Consider the following 16,301-nt stretch of genomic DNA (forward strand, 5'->3'; position numbering starts at 1 on the left):
TACCCTCGAAGAGGATAATGGCCATTACACACATTTTCTTACTATAACCAAAGGCTCCTTATTTAAACAGCTGAATGTTCTCTTTATACTCGTTCATGGGATATCGGCACGGCTGGCAAGACTAGTGTTCGTCCATAATTGCCCTTGAGAAGGTTGCAGTAAGCTACTTTTTATAAACCGCTGCAGTCCATGTGGTGTAGGCACACCCACTGTGCTCTTGGGAAGGGAGTCCAGAATTTTGACCCAGTGACACTGAAGGAATGATGACATATAGTTCCAAGTCAGGCTGGTGTGACGCTTGAAATGGCAGCTGCAGGTGATGGTGTCCCCGTGTGTCTGCTGCCCTTGTCCATCTAGCTGTCGGAGGTTGCAGGTAAGGTGCTGTCGAAAGAGCGTTGGTGAGCTACTGCAGTGCATCTTGTAGGTGATACACACTGCTGCCCTCTGCATCGGGGTGGAGAGAGCGAATGTTTAAGATGGTGGATGAGGTTTTAGTCTTGCAAGCCTGCTTTATCCTGGAGGTTCCATGGAATCCATAGAATCCCTACAGTGCAGAGGTTGGTGAATCGACCCATCAAGTCTGCACCGATCCTCTGAAAGAGCATTCTACCTAGGTCCACTCCCCCGGGTATCCTGTAACACCACCTAACTGTCACATCTTTAGACATTAAGGGATAATTGGATTGGATTTGTTTATTGTCACGTGTACCGAGGTAGAGTGAAAAATATTGTTTTGCGTACAATGCAGACAGATTATTCCATTCATGGAAAAAAAACATAGGCCAAACACAATTACAAAATGTAAATACATAGACACAGGCATCAGGTGACGCATACAGGAATGTAGTTCTATTCAGTATAGAAGATGTTTGAAGATTGGATTGCATCGGGTTTGTTCATAAGAGGGTCGTTTAGGAGTCTGGTAACAGCGGGGAAGAAGCTGTTTTTGAATCTGATTGCATGTGTTCTCTCATCCCGATGGAAGAAGTCAGAAGAGTGAATAAGCCGGGTGTGAGGGGCCTTTGATTGTGCTGCCCGCTTTCCCAAAGCAGCAGGAGGTGTAGACAGAGTCAACGGATGGGAGGCGCGTTCACATGGTGGACTGGACTGTGTTCACGACTCTCTGTATTTCTTACGATCTTGTGCTGAGCAGTTGCCATACCAGGCTGTGATGCAGCCAGAAAGGATGCTTTCTATGGTGCATCTGTAAAAGCTGGTAAGAGTCAATGTGAAAATGCTGAATTTTCTTAGTTTCCTGAGAAAATATAGGCGCTATTGTGCTTTCTTAGTCAACCATCTCCACCTCAGCCCGTTGATGCTGACAGGGGTGTGTGCGATACTTTGCTTCATTAAGTCAATGATCAGCTCTTTAGTTTTATTGACATTGAGGGAGAGATTGTTGGCGTTACACCACTCCACTAGGTTCTCTATCTCCCTCCTGTATTCTGACTGATTGTTGTTCAAGATCCGACCCACTACGGCTGTGTCATCAGCAAATTTGTAGATGAAGTTGGAGCCAAATTTTATTTCACAGTCGTGTGTGTGTAGGAAGTAAAGGGGCTAAGTACGCAGCCTTGTGGTGCCCTGGTACTGAGGGCTATCATGGAGGTGGTGTCATTGTAAATCTTCACTGATTCTGGTCTATGGGTCAGAAAGACAAGGATCCATGTGCAGAAGGAGGAGCCAAGCCCGATGGGTAGTACGGTAGTACAAGTGGATAGCACTGTGGTTTCACAGTGCCAGGGTCCCTAGTTCGATTCCCTGCTGGGTCTGTCTGTGCGGAGTCTGTGTGGGTTTCCTCCGGGTGCTCCGGTTTCCTCCCACAGTCCAAAGACGCATAGGTTAGGTGGATTGGCCATGATAAATTGCCCTTAGTGACCAAAAAGGTTAGGAGCGGTTATTGGGTTACGAGGTTAGGGTGGAAGTGAGGGTTTAAGTGGGTTGGTGCAGACTCAATGGGCCAAATGGCCTCCTTCTGCATGGTATCGTCTATGTTTTAGAACTTTGATATGAGCTTGGCTAGGATTATGGTGTTGAAGGCAGAGCTGTAGTCAATAAATAGGAGTTTGATGTAGGAGTCCTTGTTGTCGAGATGCCCCAGGGATTAGTGTAGGGCCAGGGAGATGGCGTCTGCTGTGGACCGGTTGTAGCGGCATGCGAATTGCAGTGAATCTCGGCATTCTGGGAGTATGGATCGATGTGCCACATGACCAACCTCTCAAAGCACTTCATATTGATCGATGTCAAGGCCACCAGATGATAGTCATTAAAGCACGTTGCCTGGGTCATTTAGCAAGGCCAATCCACCGAATCGAGCTTCTTGAGGGGTGCTTCAGTTGCACACATCCAGGCATGTGAAGGATGTTTATATAACTAGCTTAGTTCAGCTTTTGATCAATGGTAACCCTTAGGGAGATTCAATAGTGGTTATGCCATTTAATGTCAAGGGGAGATGGTTAGATTCTCGCTTGTTGAAGATGAGCATTGCCTGGAACCTGTATTGTGCAAATGTAACTTGCCATTGAGCTGAATATTGTCCAAATGTTGCTGCATATGGACACACTGCTTCACTCTCTGAGGAGTTGTGAAGGATGCTGAACATTGTGCAATCGTCAGCAAACACACCACTTCTGACCTTATACTGTAGTGAAGTAACCTGAGATGGTTGGGCCCAGGACACTACCCTGAGGAACTCCTGCAATGATATAATGGGATTGAGATTAACGTCCAACGATCACAACCATCTTGGGCAGCAGGGTAGCATGGTGGTTAGCATAAATGCTTCACAGCTCCAGGGTCCCAGGTTCGATTCCCGGCTGGGTCACTGTCTGTGTGGAGTCTGCACGTCCTCCCCCTGTGTGCGTGGGTTTCCTCCGGGTGCTCCGGTTTCCTCCCACGGTCCGGGGATGTGCGGGTTAGGTGGATTGGCCATGCTAAATTGCCCGTAGTGTCCTAATAATAGTAAGGTTAAGGGGGGGTTGTTGGGTTACGGGTATAGGGTGGATACGTGGGTTTGAGTAGGGTGATCATGGCTCGGCACAACATTGAGGGCCGAAGGGCCTGTTCTGTGCTGTACTGTTCTATGTTCTATGTTCTATCTTCCTTTGTGCTAACCAATGGAGAGTTTTCCTCTATTCCCATTGACTTTCGTTTTGCTGGGACTCCGTGGACCCACACTTGGACAATTGCTTGATGTCAAAGGCAGTCACTCTCACCTCATTTCTGCAATTCTGCTCCCTTCAGCAAGGAACTGAAAGCATCCTTGTGGGATTGGGGTCGGAGTGGGGGGCACACTCCTGCTTCTCCTGACCCACAGGGAGTACTGATAAAGACATTTGCGCTATGGAGCCGAAAGCTCAAACCTCCCTCTCCCTGATGAGTTTCCAGACACTTGGGAATTCCAGACAGAAACAGTGAATTAGAAATCAGCTTTCCAGTTATGCTGTGTGAACCCAATTTATATCTGTTAATAAAATGTTTCATCTCTCCACAGTTAGATTCATGACCACCCTACTATTTGCTATCCACTTTGATAAATCAGAGGGCATATGTGCAGCATGCTGGGCACAAGATCGCATGTTTTACTCAGACAGTCTGCTGCTCATTGTGATAGGAGAGCAGGTTTAATATCAAGACCCACATCCTTTGCATAAACCCTTGCCTGCTTCTCCTTCCCGTACCAGCCTCCCGAACAGGCGACGGAATGTGGCGACTAGGGGCTTTTCACAGTAACTTCATTTGAAGCCTCCTTGTGACAATAAGCGATTTTCATTTCATTTTCAGTCCTGTCATTTTGAAGCCAGACTGAAACACTTGATGAAATGGCACTGATTTTACAGTCACGTTTTCACAATTTACTTGAGATTTGTCAGAAAAAACAAAATCAAGAAAAATAAAACCTATAAAGTTTTGGTTTGACAAGATTGAGTGAACAGATTTTTAAATGACTGTTTCAACCCAAACCCCTTCCCTCAAGATGTATATCTTCACCTTTGAATTGTTTTCAGTTTATTTGTTCCATCACGAGGGGTTTCTCCAAAAAATTAAAACTCAAAATTAAGAAAGAAGTTTCAATACGCCACTGGAAAGCATATATTAAGATCAAAGATTGTGTGATTTCTTGAGGTCTTCAATGTTGATTGTTTATTCCACAGTTAATAGTGAGACACGGTCAGTTGGCAAATAATCATTAATTATAATTTGCAACCGGAAATCTCATCAGAGATTATTGCACTGTTAGTGCAGCTCAGTGTTGAAGGCTTTGCTGTTAACACCTGGAATTTTCTGTTGTGAATGAAGATAAAGCTCTGACTGCGCTGAGTTTCTCTTCTTGGACTTGAAAATTAGAGTTCATAATGAGACAGTCACCAGTCGAGAGGGATGTGCATCTTTATTAGTATTTGCATAGTTCACCACTAATAAGATGGCACTTGCTAGGTCCTTGTAACATCTATGTAAAATCAGGCAGGATTACAATTGGTGCTTCATAACAGTGAAGCTCTTGCATCTAGATGCCGAATATAATGATCTCGGCTTTTCTACTAGCTCAGAGATTAACCAGCAGTCCCTTTTAATTACATTAAAGAATATCAGCTTTTCAGAACTGAGAAAATTTATTGCTGGATATAAGAGTTCATGAACAGATAGTAACATGTAATTAAGTTACAATGTCCACTGCCACAACTTAACAGTGTGAACAAATCAAAAATGTATCACTCATAAAAGTCAATGGGCTGGATTCTCCATAGCCTGACGCCGAAATCAGGGACGGCGCCGGTTTGACACCGGTCCGCCATTCTCCATCCCCTCCAAACTGGCGTCATCATGACGATCCCTGCGTGCTGTTTTCAATGACTTTGGCATGTCATCAGCCGGCCCACCTGCGATGCTCCGCCCCCGATGGACCGAGTTCCCGACGGCACAGGTCATGTGTCATCCCGAGCGTGCGGGAACCCAGTGTGCCGGCTGCAGATAGTGTCCAGCGCCACCACACTCGGCCGAGATCTGTGCCATTGGCTGATGGGAGGTGGCCAAGGGGGTGGGCTGTGAGGTTGCGGTTGGCCTTCAGCGAAACTATGCAGCTTTCAATAAAATTGTCACTTATCAAGATGGGTATGAAATGGCATCTTCATCAGTCATCGTCTTATTTTCATAGATGTTGATGGACAGTCCACTAAAAATTCCACTGAATAACATAGTTAATTAGTGAAGGGGACAAGCTGACCATGAAGACATGACTGATTTGATTCATCTTTAGCGTGCTGGAACCTGACGTGCAGCGACTAAAAATCGACGTGTAACCCAGAGATCATGAACATTTAACAAAGGGTACATTGTGCCATAATAACGTGTTGTTCCGAAACTCTGCCTCAGAATGGTGTTGGAGATTTACTGACTTGGCTCTTTTGTATTTCGCAAAGTTAATTCTTGCAAAAAAGCACTCTCATCTCAAGAGTTCAGTAAAGAGTCAGAAACACCAAGGCAGTTTGGAAAGATAAATTTGCAGAGTACTTCTGGGGGGAGAGCCAGCTGTGGTTTCTAGTAGATGAAAGATGAGAATTTGATGGTGGAGTTTAAATAACTTCACAGAATCACAGAATTGTCAGCACAAAAGGAGGCCATTTGGACCATCATGTCTGCAATGACTCTCCAAACAAACATTATGGCTCAGTGCCAATCTCCTGTATTTTCTGTGTATCCCGATTATTGGGCTGGATTCTCCTAAAATGAGGCTATGTCCCCACGCCAGCGTAAAAACGCAGGCGTTGCACTCCCGACTTTCTAGAAACAAATATCAGGTGATTCACTTACCTTCAGAGGGCTAGCAGAGTGCGGATGCGACCCCCGCACTTCCGGGCCCGGGCATACGCACAGTGGCGACCTAAAGCAGCTGCACCGAGCACCATGGCGGACTCGGACTGCGGACCCACTCAAAGAAACTAGGCCCTCACGATCAGCCACGCACCCCTGCATTGGACCGCCCTGATCTGTGCCCCAGCCGCCCATAAGCCCCCCCCCACCACCCTCCCTCCCCACCAGAGCAACCGTGGACTGAGTCTACAGCCACCAAGCGAGAGTCCCGCCCTGCCATATCATGTTGGTTCCACGCCGTCGAGAATTCAGCCAGTCGGGAGCGGAGGATTGCTGGGCGTGCCTCTGGCAATGGCCCCCAGCCGCGTGGCGTAATTCACAGGCGTGTGGATATTCGGGGCCCAGAGCATCACCGGAGCGCGCCAGGCACAAAGCAGACCAAGGCAGGCCAGCAGCACGGTTCAAGTCCCGTACCAGCCTCCCCGAACAGGCGCCGGAATGTGGCGACTAGGGGCTTTTCACAGTAACTTCATTTGAAGCCTACTTGTGACAATAAGCGATTTTCATTCATTTTCATTTCATTCATTCATTCATTCTCTGCCCCCGCGCCAAACACGATTTTGGCGCTGGGCTGCAGATAATCAGATGTCTAAGTTGAAACTCCGCCCAAAAGGGGCAAGACCAAATGATGCTCACGGAGGTAGGTTGTAAACCTGCTTACGACCTACCTTCCCGGGATCCACCAGTCTCCCTCAATTTTCCGGCCTACCCAGGGAGGCTGAAGCCGGGCACCAATCAGTGCTGGTCCACACAAATGTGGACCAAGCAGAATGGCACCGGGGGGTCTCCCAATCCATCGGTGACCACTGGGTGGTTATGGATGTCAGGATGGCTCCCTGGTCCTCCGTCTGGAATGTGGGCTTCCTGGCACTGCCCAGATGACACTGTCAAGCTGGCAGGAGTACTGCCTGGGTGCTAGATGGCAGTGCAAGGGTGTCCAAGTGCCAGGGTGGTACTGCCAAGGGTCCGGGGCCGAGGAGGGTCATGTCCATGAGATAAGGGTGGAGGGGTGGTTTGAAAGTTGGTGGAGTGCAGGGCAGGTAAGCAGGGGCCTGTGTGAGGTTGCGGGAATGACGGGTGGGGGTCCTAGAAGGGACGGGCTGCATAAGGGGTCTTGTTAGGGTGGGGCCTGAAGAGGGGGAACCCGCAGGTACCCCATAGTAGGATGTCCTCATTTGGAGAGTGTAGGATAGTTCCCATGTGTGAGGGGGTGACATTGCCCCCCCCCCCCGCCCAACCCCTCCACCTGCACCTTCGGCAAAGATAGCCCGTTGAGAAAACTCTCCATTCCCCTCCCCTCCAACGTTGGCTCTGACCTGTACAGTTCTCCGTAAAAGTCCTTGAAGACCTCATTTACCTCTACCCATTTCCGCACCCCATTCCCACTCTTATCTCTCACTCCAGCAATTTCCCTAGCCTCATCCCACTTGCGGAGCATCCTACTCGCCTTTTCACCATGTTCATACACTGCCCCTTGTGCCTTACTCCACTGTGCCTCCGCCTTTCTAGTGGTCAACAAATCAAATTTAGCCTGTAGGCTGCGCCTCTCCCCCAACAACCCCTCCTCTGGTGCCTCCGCGTACCTCCTATCTACCTCCAGGATCTTCCCCTCGAGTCTATCCCTCTCAGTCCTCTCCCTGTGTGCCCGGATGGATATCAGCTCCCCACGAATCACTGCCTTCAGGGCTTCCCAGACCATCCCCACCCGGACCTCACCCGTATCATTCGAAGTACCCCTCAATACTTGCCCGGACCCTCCTGCACACCTCCTCCTCCGCCAACAACCTCACATCCAACCGCCACAACGGGCGTTGGTCCCGCACCTCCCCATCTCCAGATCCATCCAATGCGGAGCGTGGTCGGAGATTGCAATGGCCGAATACTCGGCCTCCTCCACTCTCGGAATCAGTCCCCTACTCACCACGAAGAAGTCTATCCGAGAATAAACCCTATGTACATGGGAGAAAAAGGAATACTCCCGTGCCCTCGGCCTCCCAAACCTCCATGGATCCACCCCTCCCATCAGGTCCATAAACCCCCTCAGCACCTTTTCCGCCGCCGGTCTCCTACCCGTCCTTGAACTGGACCGATCCAGTGAAGGATCCAACACCCATGATCAGACCTCCCACCTCTAGATCCGGGACACGTCCCAGCATACGCCTCATAAAGCCCGCATCATCCCAATTTGGGGCATACACATTAACAAGTACCACCTTCTCTCCCTGTAGCCTGCCCCTAACCATAACAAACCTACCCCCCTTATCCGCCACCACCTCAGATGCCTCAAACGACACATTTTTCCCCACCAGAATCGCCACCCCCCGGTTCTTCACATCCAACCCGGAGTGGAAAACCTGCCCCACCCACCCCTTCCTCAGACGGACCTGGTCTGCCACCTTCAGGTGGGTCTCCTGAAGCAGAGCCACATCAGCCTTTAGCCCCCTCAGATGATCAAGTACCCTAGACTGCTTCACCAGCCCATTCAGTCCTCTCACATTCCAGGTGACCAACCGGATCAGAGGGCATCTCGCCCCCCTCCCCCCGCCGACTAGCCATAGCCCGTCGACTGCCCGCCCCAGGCCAGCACCCCCCGCCCAACCCAGTCCCCACGGCGACAGCACCTCACCTCTGTTCCCCCGGCCCACACCAGCTCCTTCCTGACCCTGCCAGCAGGACCTCCTAGACGCGACCCGTCCTCCATTGTACTTCCGTGGGTCAGCTAACTTCTGCTGACCCCGGAAACTCCCGCCAAAACCCGACCCCTCCCAAAGTGGGATCGTCCCCCCTCCTGTCACTCCTCAAGGCACGGCTCCAGCGTGGGAAGGAGCCAGTAAAGGGCCCGCTTCCCCGCCATCTCCACCCCTCCAGCCCCGCAACGCGGGAAACCAGAGGAAAGCCCACGCTTTTGCACTGCCCCACCACACCCTACTGACGCAGCTCCCAAATACCAGCCCCACCCCATAGACCTTTTCCTGTGAGTACATTCACAATAACTTCTTAAAATTATTTGTTTCAAGTACAATGGGGATTTTCACAGTGACTTCATTGCAGTGTTAATGTAAGCCTACTTGTGACAATAATAAAGATTATTATTATTAAGTTATGTTCAGTCTGATCATATTGTACAAGTCTCAGAATTTCTGTCACTGTTCTATCACATATACTCCTATCTCATTTCACATCAATGACATATGGGCCGGGATTCTCCCCTACCCGGCGGGGCGGGGGGGTCCCGGCGTAGCGGAGTGGCGCCAACCACTCCGGCGTCGGGCCTCCCAAAGGTGCGGAATTCTCCGCACCTTTGGAGGCTAGGTCTGCGCCGGAGTGGTTGGCGCCACACCAACTGACGCCAAAACCGGCGCCAACGGCCTTTGACGCCCGCCCCCGGCGTCGGGGCTGGCCGAAAGGCCTTCGCGGGTTCGTGCATGCGCCGGTGCGTCAGCGGCCGCTGACGTCACCACCGGCGCATGCGCGGTAGGGCGGTTCTCTTCCGCCTCCGCCATGGTGGAGGCCGTGGCGACGGCGGAAGAAAAAGAGTGCCCCCACGGCACTGGCCCGCCCGCCGATTGGCGGGTCCCGATCACGGGCCAGGCCACCGGGGGGGGCACCCCCCTTGGTCCGATCGCCCCGCACCCCCCCCCCAGGACCCCGGTGGCCCGCTCGCGCCGCCAATCCCGCCGCCACCAGAGGTGGTTGAAACCAAGTCGGCGGGATTGGCCTCTCAGCGGTGGGACTTCGGCCCATCGCGGGCCGGAGAATCGCCGCGGGGGGCAAGCCGATCGGCGCGGCGTGATTCCCGCCCCACCAATTCCCGGGTGGCGGAGAATTCCGGCTACGGCGTGGGCGGGATTTACGCTGGCCCCGGGCGATTCTGCGCCCTGCGGGGGGTCGGAGAATTCCGCCCAAGGTATCTTCTACATCCATCCGGATTGTTTAAGTTCTGGAGCCAATATTTGTTTTTTTTCCCTAATTCGTGTTCTCCCCTTCAGACCTTTTATTTCAGCAAGTGTGCAGGGCAATACTGTTAATTCATTTCTGCATATGATCACTCTCAATCCCACTTCACCAATGTAGTGGGGAAAATTGTACAGATATTCCACTATAGTGTACTTCACCCTCACGCGCATGAGAGACCATACAAAGACTGTTGGAGTTAAGAACAAGGGGCTCAATTCTCTGTCTTCGCGATGCTCCGTTTTGCCGGCAGCCCGGTGGTTTCCCAACGGCATGGGGCTGCCCCACAATGGGAAACCCCATTGAACAGCCGGCGTAACAGAGCATCCCGCCGGCGGGGTGAAACAGAAATGTGGCGCGGCGGGGTGGAGAATTCAGCCCAAGGCCTTTATTACAGTGGGCTGGTGACGTAAGTAGCTTGCACACCAGGCAGCCCTGCTTCCTGCCCTGTACAGACAGTTATACTTCACATTAAGTTACAGAAATTAGCATATTGTTTCTAGTTATCTATGTCCAATCATGACTATTGATTAGGTTTACATCATGCATACTATATGATAATAATTAAGCAATCACATCAAAGGTCTGCTTAATTAAACAATCGAAACAGTACAAAAGTAATACTGTTTGATTAAACAATCCAAACAGTACAAAGTAATACTGTTTAATTAAACAATCCAAACAGTTCAAAAGTAGTATATTTCCTTGCAATTATTGATATCAGTGGTCTGACATCTGGTGTGTGGCTATCAGTCACCCCTTCCTGTTGTTTCTTGGAGCCAGAACAAATGGTAGATTGGCCCACATTTTTATACAGACCTTGAGAGTTAACACCTGGCTAGTTTCTGCCTGAGAGCTGGCTCCACTGGCAGATTGTGTCCTTGTGGTGTCTTTTTATAAATTGGCATCTTGTCTCTCACAGTCAGAACTGAAAATTTTAATTTCTCCAGTAAATAATGAAACTAATTTTTAAAAACTGAATGCAGTGTAATGTCTAATATCTAACAATGCCCTCTTCAGCCATTAGAGTGCATCGTTTTTGTTGGGCAGGGTATTGAGGTGGGTAAGTAAAGTTAAAGCGAAAATTAACCTCTTTCTAAGTGGATGGTGGAATAAAGTTGAGGGGCTGATTGGCCTCCTCCTGTGACTATTCCTGTAGATGGGCAGGAGTTTCCTGCCTGATGTTCCTGGATGAAGTGCTCTGCTGGAGAGTGTAACCCGGTTTTGCAGCAAGATGAGTTTGAACATCATTCAGAGGCCTGAACAATGCTTGGCATAAAGAGCTGGTGGACAATCATTAGTAGTGAGTTCTCACTGTCACAATGTACATGGCTAGGAGATATATTGAGCAGTAGCTTGTTTTACACCCTGTCCAACTTCTCTTTGTGACTAAAGCACATTGCCAAGTTACTGTCCTCCATTAAGCACTCACACCCAAAGATTGATTTCAATCCCTTCTTTTTTGTTTTCTGTTCAAAATCGTTCAAGATGCAATATCTCTGGGATGAGTTCAGCTTTGCTAGTTTGTACTTGGGTTCGTTATGCAGCGCTAATAGTCTGTATGCTGACATCTTCTGAAAAGAATAAAGGATTAATGGCTGGACAGGATTTAAATGAGCAGTTTAAGGTCAGCTGAAAGCTGAAAATCATTTGAAACGGAGCTGATTAATTTGCTATTTAAGTTTACAGTGACACTACAGGACTTATTTCAATGAAAAGAACACTTGTTCTGCTACATTTTGCAATTGTATAATTTTAAAAAGAAAGCGGCCAGGATGATTTCATTTCTCTCAAGGCGGATGCCAAAATCCAATTCAGGCAATTATAATTCATCCAGAAAGCCTCACCCCAGCACAGTCTTAGCTGCAGTTACAGCATCAAACTATCTCGAAGAAAACCTGCAGATGCTGGAAACCTGAAGTTAAAACAGAAAATCCCTCAAATACTTAGCAGGACTAGCAAAATTTGCAGCGTAGAAACAGATTTCACTTCCACAGATTCACCAGATCTGCTGATTATTTCCAGAATTGAGAATTACAACTGTCTCTTAACTGAATCCATGTCTTCACTTCCAGACCTAAATTATATTCCGCACATTACAAACTATTTACTGAGTCATTGGGTTTACAGCACAAAAGGAGACCCTATCAAGTCTATGCTGGCTCTCATAGAACATTGTTTACAGTGCAAAAGGAGGCCATTCGGGCCGCCGGGTCTGCACTGGCCCTTGGAAAGAGCACCCTATCTAAGCCCATGCCTCCAACCCAGTAACCCACGCCCGCAACCCCACCCAACCTTTTGGAAACTAAGGGGCAAATCAGCACAACCAATCCACCTAAACCTGCACATCTTTGGACTGTGGGAGGAAACTGGAGGAAACCCACGCAGACACGGGGAGAACGTGCAAACTCCACACAGACAGTCACCCAAGGCCAGAATTGAACCCGGGTCCCTGGAGCTGTGAGGTAACAGTGCTAACCACTGTGCCGCCCCCAACTGTGCCACCATGTCGCCCCTCCCCTTAGAGCAATCTAGGCAGTCAAATTAATAAATATTAATAAATGGGATTAATAGGTATCCATTATCATCCATCTCAGCACAATTCGTTGAGTCTACATGTTGGTTATTTACCTTTCCCTATTAAATGTTATCCATTACTGTTGCTACATATTTTACTCAGATCATTGTGTAAGGCTCTGACGCCCCTCTCAGAATCAGCTGCTCCTGTCATTTGTTTGATATTTACTCAAGATTGTTCTCTGCTTCGGAATGCAGTTTGTTTACATCTATAACTTTAAAAGGGTGTGCCAAGGTTGCTGCTAACCTTGTATATTTGAATAGAAAGTGCCTTGCCCAGCACTAACCAATTTAAGGTTATGCTCAAATTGGTATTAATCTGTTCACTTGTCAGTGTTGGAATGGGTCCCAAGTATTCATTATTCTGTTGTCACTCAATTGAACCATTTTGAGAATATCCTAAATATAAACAGGACAGTGAAATAGTTTCTGAACATCAAGATAACTCTGATCTATTTATATATGTATTTACATATATATTTAACATTAACATTTACTGCAAAGGGTTAATGTGAATACTTATTGTAAACATTATTTTTTTTAAAACAGACAAGTATAAATTATGAGCAGTAAGACACCAGGTATATTTCATGAGTAGTTGATCCCAATAACTCACTAATTCTTCATGATCAGCTTCACCCACATGTTACTAAGTTTATTTGTAGGTTTCAGATAAAAGTGGATGGAATTGTGCCAAATGATCCACAAGGTAGTGTGAAAACTTGGAATCCTGTAGAATTAGACTTTTTAGTCACCATAAATGAATGGTCCTTAGCGTTGCTGAGCAGCTTCTTGTGTATTTTATGATATGACGCATTAAGTAAGAAAGTGAAGTTCTAATAGTCAATGAATAATAAATTAGATTGATACGGAAATCTGGAGCTGCTGGTTTCAATAATAAAATGCTTTCTATTGTTGAAAGAAGAGGCATGCTATCAAAGTTTTTCTTCTTGCACACATCAGGATAGATGCAAGAACACCAAATTTCAAAATTTTGGCATTTGAGCATTTGTCCTGATGAGTGCAAGAGGAAAAGGTTCAACAGTAGATCTCTTTTTTGGGGGCAGTACTCAAGAAATGCTTTCTGTTGTAATTTATAATCAGGTTATTGTAATTGTGTTTTAGACTTGTTAAAGGTTAAAAACAGCAATGTGTGGTGTCACTAAACTGAATGTTATCATATGCTGCCATCATTCAGGAGAGGACCTTATACCTCCTTCATTTTGTTTCTGTTTTGGAACAGCCAACTGAAGCAGCGCTGGAACCACAGCAGATTCAGGCCTTTGACCAGCTGCGACGCCTCTACAGAGGACCATCTCGGGTATGACCTGCTAATTACACTTCTTTAAAACAAATAGTTCTGTAGAAAACAGTACTCTTTCTTACTTAGTTAAAAAACAGAGAGGCTGTACTGCGGCATTATGGGTCGGATTCTATGCTGTTAGTTTACATCTGGAGACGAAGTGGAACCACACAATATCTGCCTGTCTATTGCTTTGTACAAAGCTGCATCCTAGGCTGTGCATTGTCCCTCACATATCTGATTTTTAAAGGCAATTCTGATAAGGAGATTTTTGTTATTTTAAAGTATGTTTTTGAACATTTAAAGTTGAGTGGCATGTGTTGAGGAATTCGCCATTTGCTAATCCAAGCATCCAGTCTTGGCATGGAGTATCCTAGGTTATATACAGTGAAGAGTGAGATGCACAGTAAAATAATCTCTGGACTACTCACAATAACGTGCCCCAATCCCAACCTTGGATGAGAATCTCTTACTGCACCATTGCAGCATTAGTTTTCCAAAAATCCACCCGTCTGCTTGTCTGAGGGACATTGCCATTGTTGTGTTGACTAGAAACAGATTCTCTGGACGTGATCTACCGGCCATGTTGCACCAGAACGGGAGCGTGACGCGACCAGCAGATGGCGAGAAAAGCCTCCCGGGGGGCTTCCCAGCAGCCAGTACGCCTCATGAGATCTACCCAGGTCACGATCAGGATCCTGCACGCAATGGGTATGAACAAGCCTCGTGTGCCTAAGTAGGTTTTAACCCTACTTAGGCGTGCTCACCCGGGACCTACCAACCTCCTGGCATCTAATGGCCTCCTCAGGGATTCCTCAGCCGGACACCGTTCCGTACTGTTCCACACAAACGTGGATCAGGCGGAACGGCACCCAGGAGGGGGGGGGGGGGTCTCCCAGGCCATCAAAGGCCTCTGGGTGGTCATGGACAGGGAAGGGTGGCCCGCTGACTCTCCCCCTGGAGCATGGACACCTTGACACTGCCACCCAGGCACTGCTAACGTGCTCGGGTGGCACTTCAAAATCTGCAGGAGCACTGTCGGGATGGCACTACCAAGGGCCGGGGCCTGGGGGAGCCAGGTACATGAAAGGAGGATGGAAGGGGGTACGAAGGGAAAGGGTTGGGGTTACAGGGCGGGTATGAAGGGGCCTTTGGATGTTGGGTGGGGAGATTGGAGTTTCTGGAAGAGGCGGGCCCGAAATGGGGCATGTGAAGGCCTGAAAAGGGTGATCCTTCAACAACCCCATAGCCGGGGGGAGGAAGAGATACAATGCCCATATATGGGAGGGTTGGCATTGCCCATAGGTGGGTATTATTGGGGACCCACCAGCCGTTTTGGCGATCGGGGCACCCTTCCAACATGGTGGCCCAATCTCTGAGGAGCTAGTCTGGCGAGTGAGCTCAGCTTCCCAGTGATGAAAATAATTCTAAGTGTGGGTTAGCCTGAAGAGAACACCCCACCCCGGCCCAAAAAAGTGATTAAGTGTGGTTAATAGCAGTGGGGAGCTCCCAGCAAAACCCGTGCAATTGACACTTAGAAATCCCATTTTTCAGACAAAATCTATACTTTAAAATTTTTTACATCATGATTATGAATCATTGTGCAATATAACAAATATTGGGGGGGCTATGCCCATGAAAGTAGGGTAGAGGGAGGGTTGAAGGGTGGGGGTGTGCAGGGCAGGTAAGTAGAGGCCTCCTTGAGGTTGCAGGAGGTGACATGTGGAGGTTCTGGAAGGAAGGGGGTGCTGTAAGGGAGCTTGTGGGGCCTGAAGAAGGGAGGCTCTCAGGGAGATATCACTTGAGGGTTTGGGGTAGTGCCCATGTGTAGTGCCTGGCTGGCAGTGTCTGGATGCCAGGGGTAGATCCAGGGGGCTATCCTGCCCTATCCCATCCATCCAGGGCTCACCAAAGCATGGGAGACTCCCCCAGGTGCCATATTTGTGTGGACCAGTACGAAACAGCACTTGATTGAGGCCTTGCTGGCAAGGCTTTTAGTTTCCGTGCCCTGTATAGCTCATTTAAATATTCTGATCTGGATCTAACCCAATCGAGAATCCAGATCGCGAAGTCAAATCTTGCGATGTCACAAGCATTGAGAATCTCGCGAGAGGCCTCCCGCGATATACAATGGCCCTGTCGCGTCACCAAGTTGGACATGCCCAAAACATGTGGACATGATTCACTGGTCCTCCCCCACATTTTGCACACCTGTCTTCCATCCCAAAGAATCTGCTCATCCGGGCCACTGTCATGTGAGCCGGTGAACGACATTAAATTGTATCAGGCTGAGCCTGGCACATGTTGCGGATACGTTGACTCTACTCAACACGTCCGCCCATAGACCGTCCTCTATCTCTCCTCCCAGCTCCTCCTCCCACTTGCGCTTCAGCTCCTCGGTCTGCGTCTCCTCTGACCCCATAAGTTCCTTGTAAATGTCCGAGACGCTCCCTTCTCCTACCCACCCCCTGGAAACTACCCTGTCCTGAATCACCCTCAGTGGTAGGAGCGGAACGGTTGACACCTGTTTACGTAGCAAATCCCGCACCTGCAGATACCTGAATTTGTTTTCCCTCGCCATCCCAAACTTCTCCTC

The 16,301-nt window shown here is 48.6% G+C and overlaps 1 protein-coding gene across 1 annotated transcript in view; it reads left to right on the top strand.

Annotated features, from left to right (window-relative positions):
* Positions 1-16,301, top strand: part of vps8 (VPS8 subunit of CORVET complex) — a 787,508-nt gene that overhangs the window by 733,579 nt on the left and 37,628 nt on the right. Inside the window, 1 exon segment of the mRNA XM_038788252.1 lies at positions 13,646-13,723. Within this exon segment, the coding sequence (XP_038644180.1) occupies positions 13,646-13,723 (78 nt within the window).

The sequence above is a fragment of the Scyliorhinus canicula genome, chromosome 2 (assembly GCF_902713615.1).
Source record: "Scyliorhinus canicula chromosome 2, sScyCan1.1, whole genome shotgun sequence".
Lineage (NCBI taxonomy): Eukaryota > Metazoa > Chordata > Chondrichthyes > Carcharhiniformes > Scyliorhinidae > Scyliorhinus > Scyliorhinus canicula.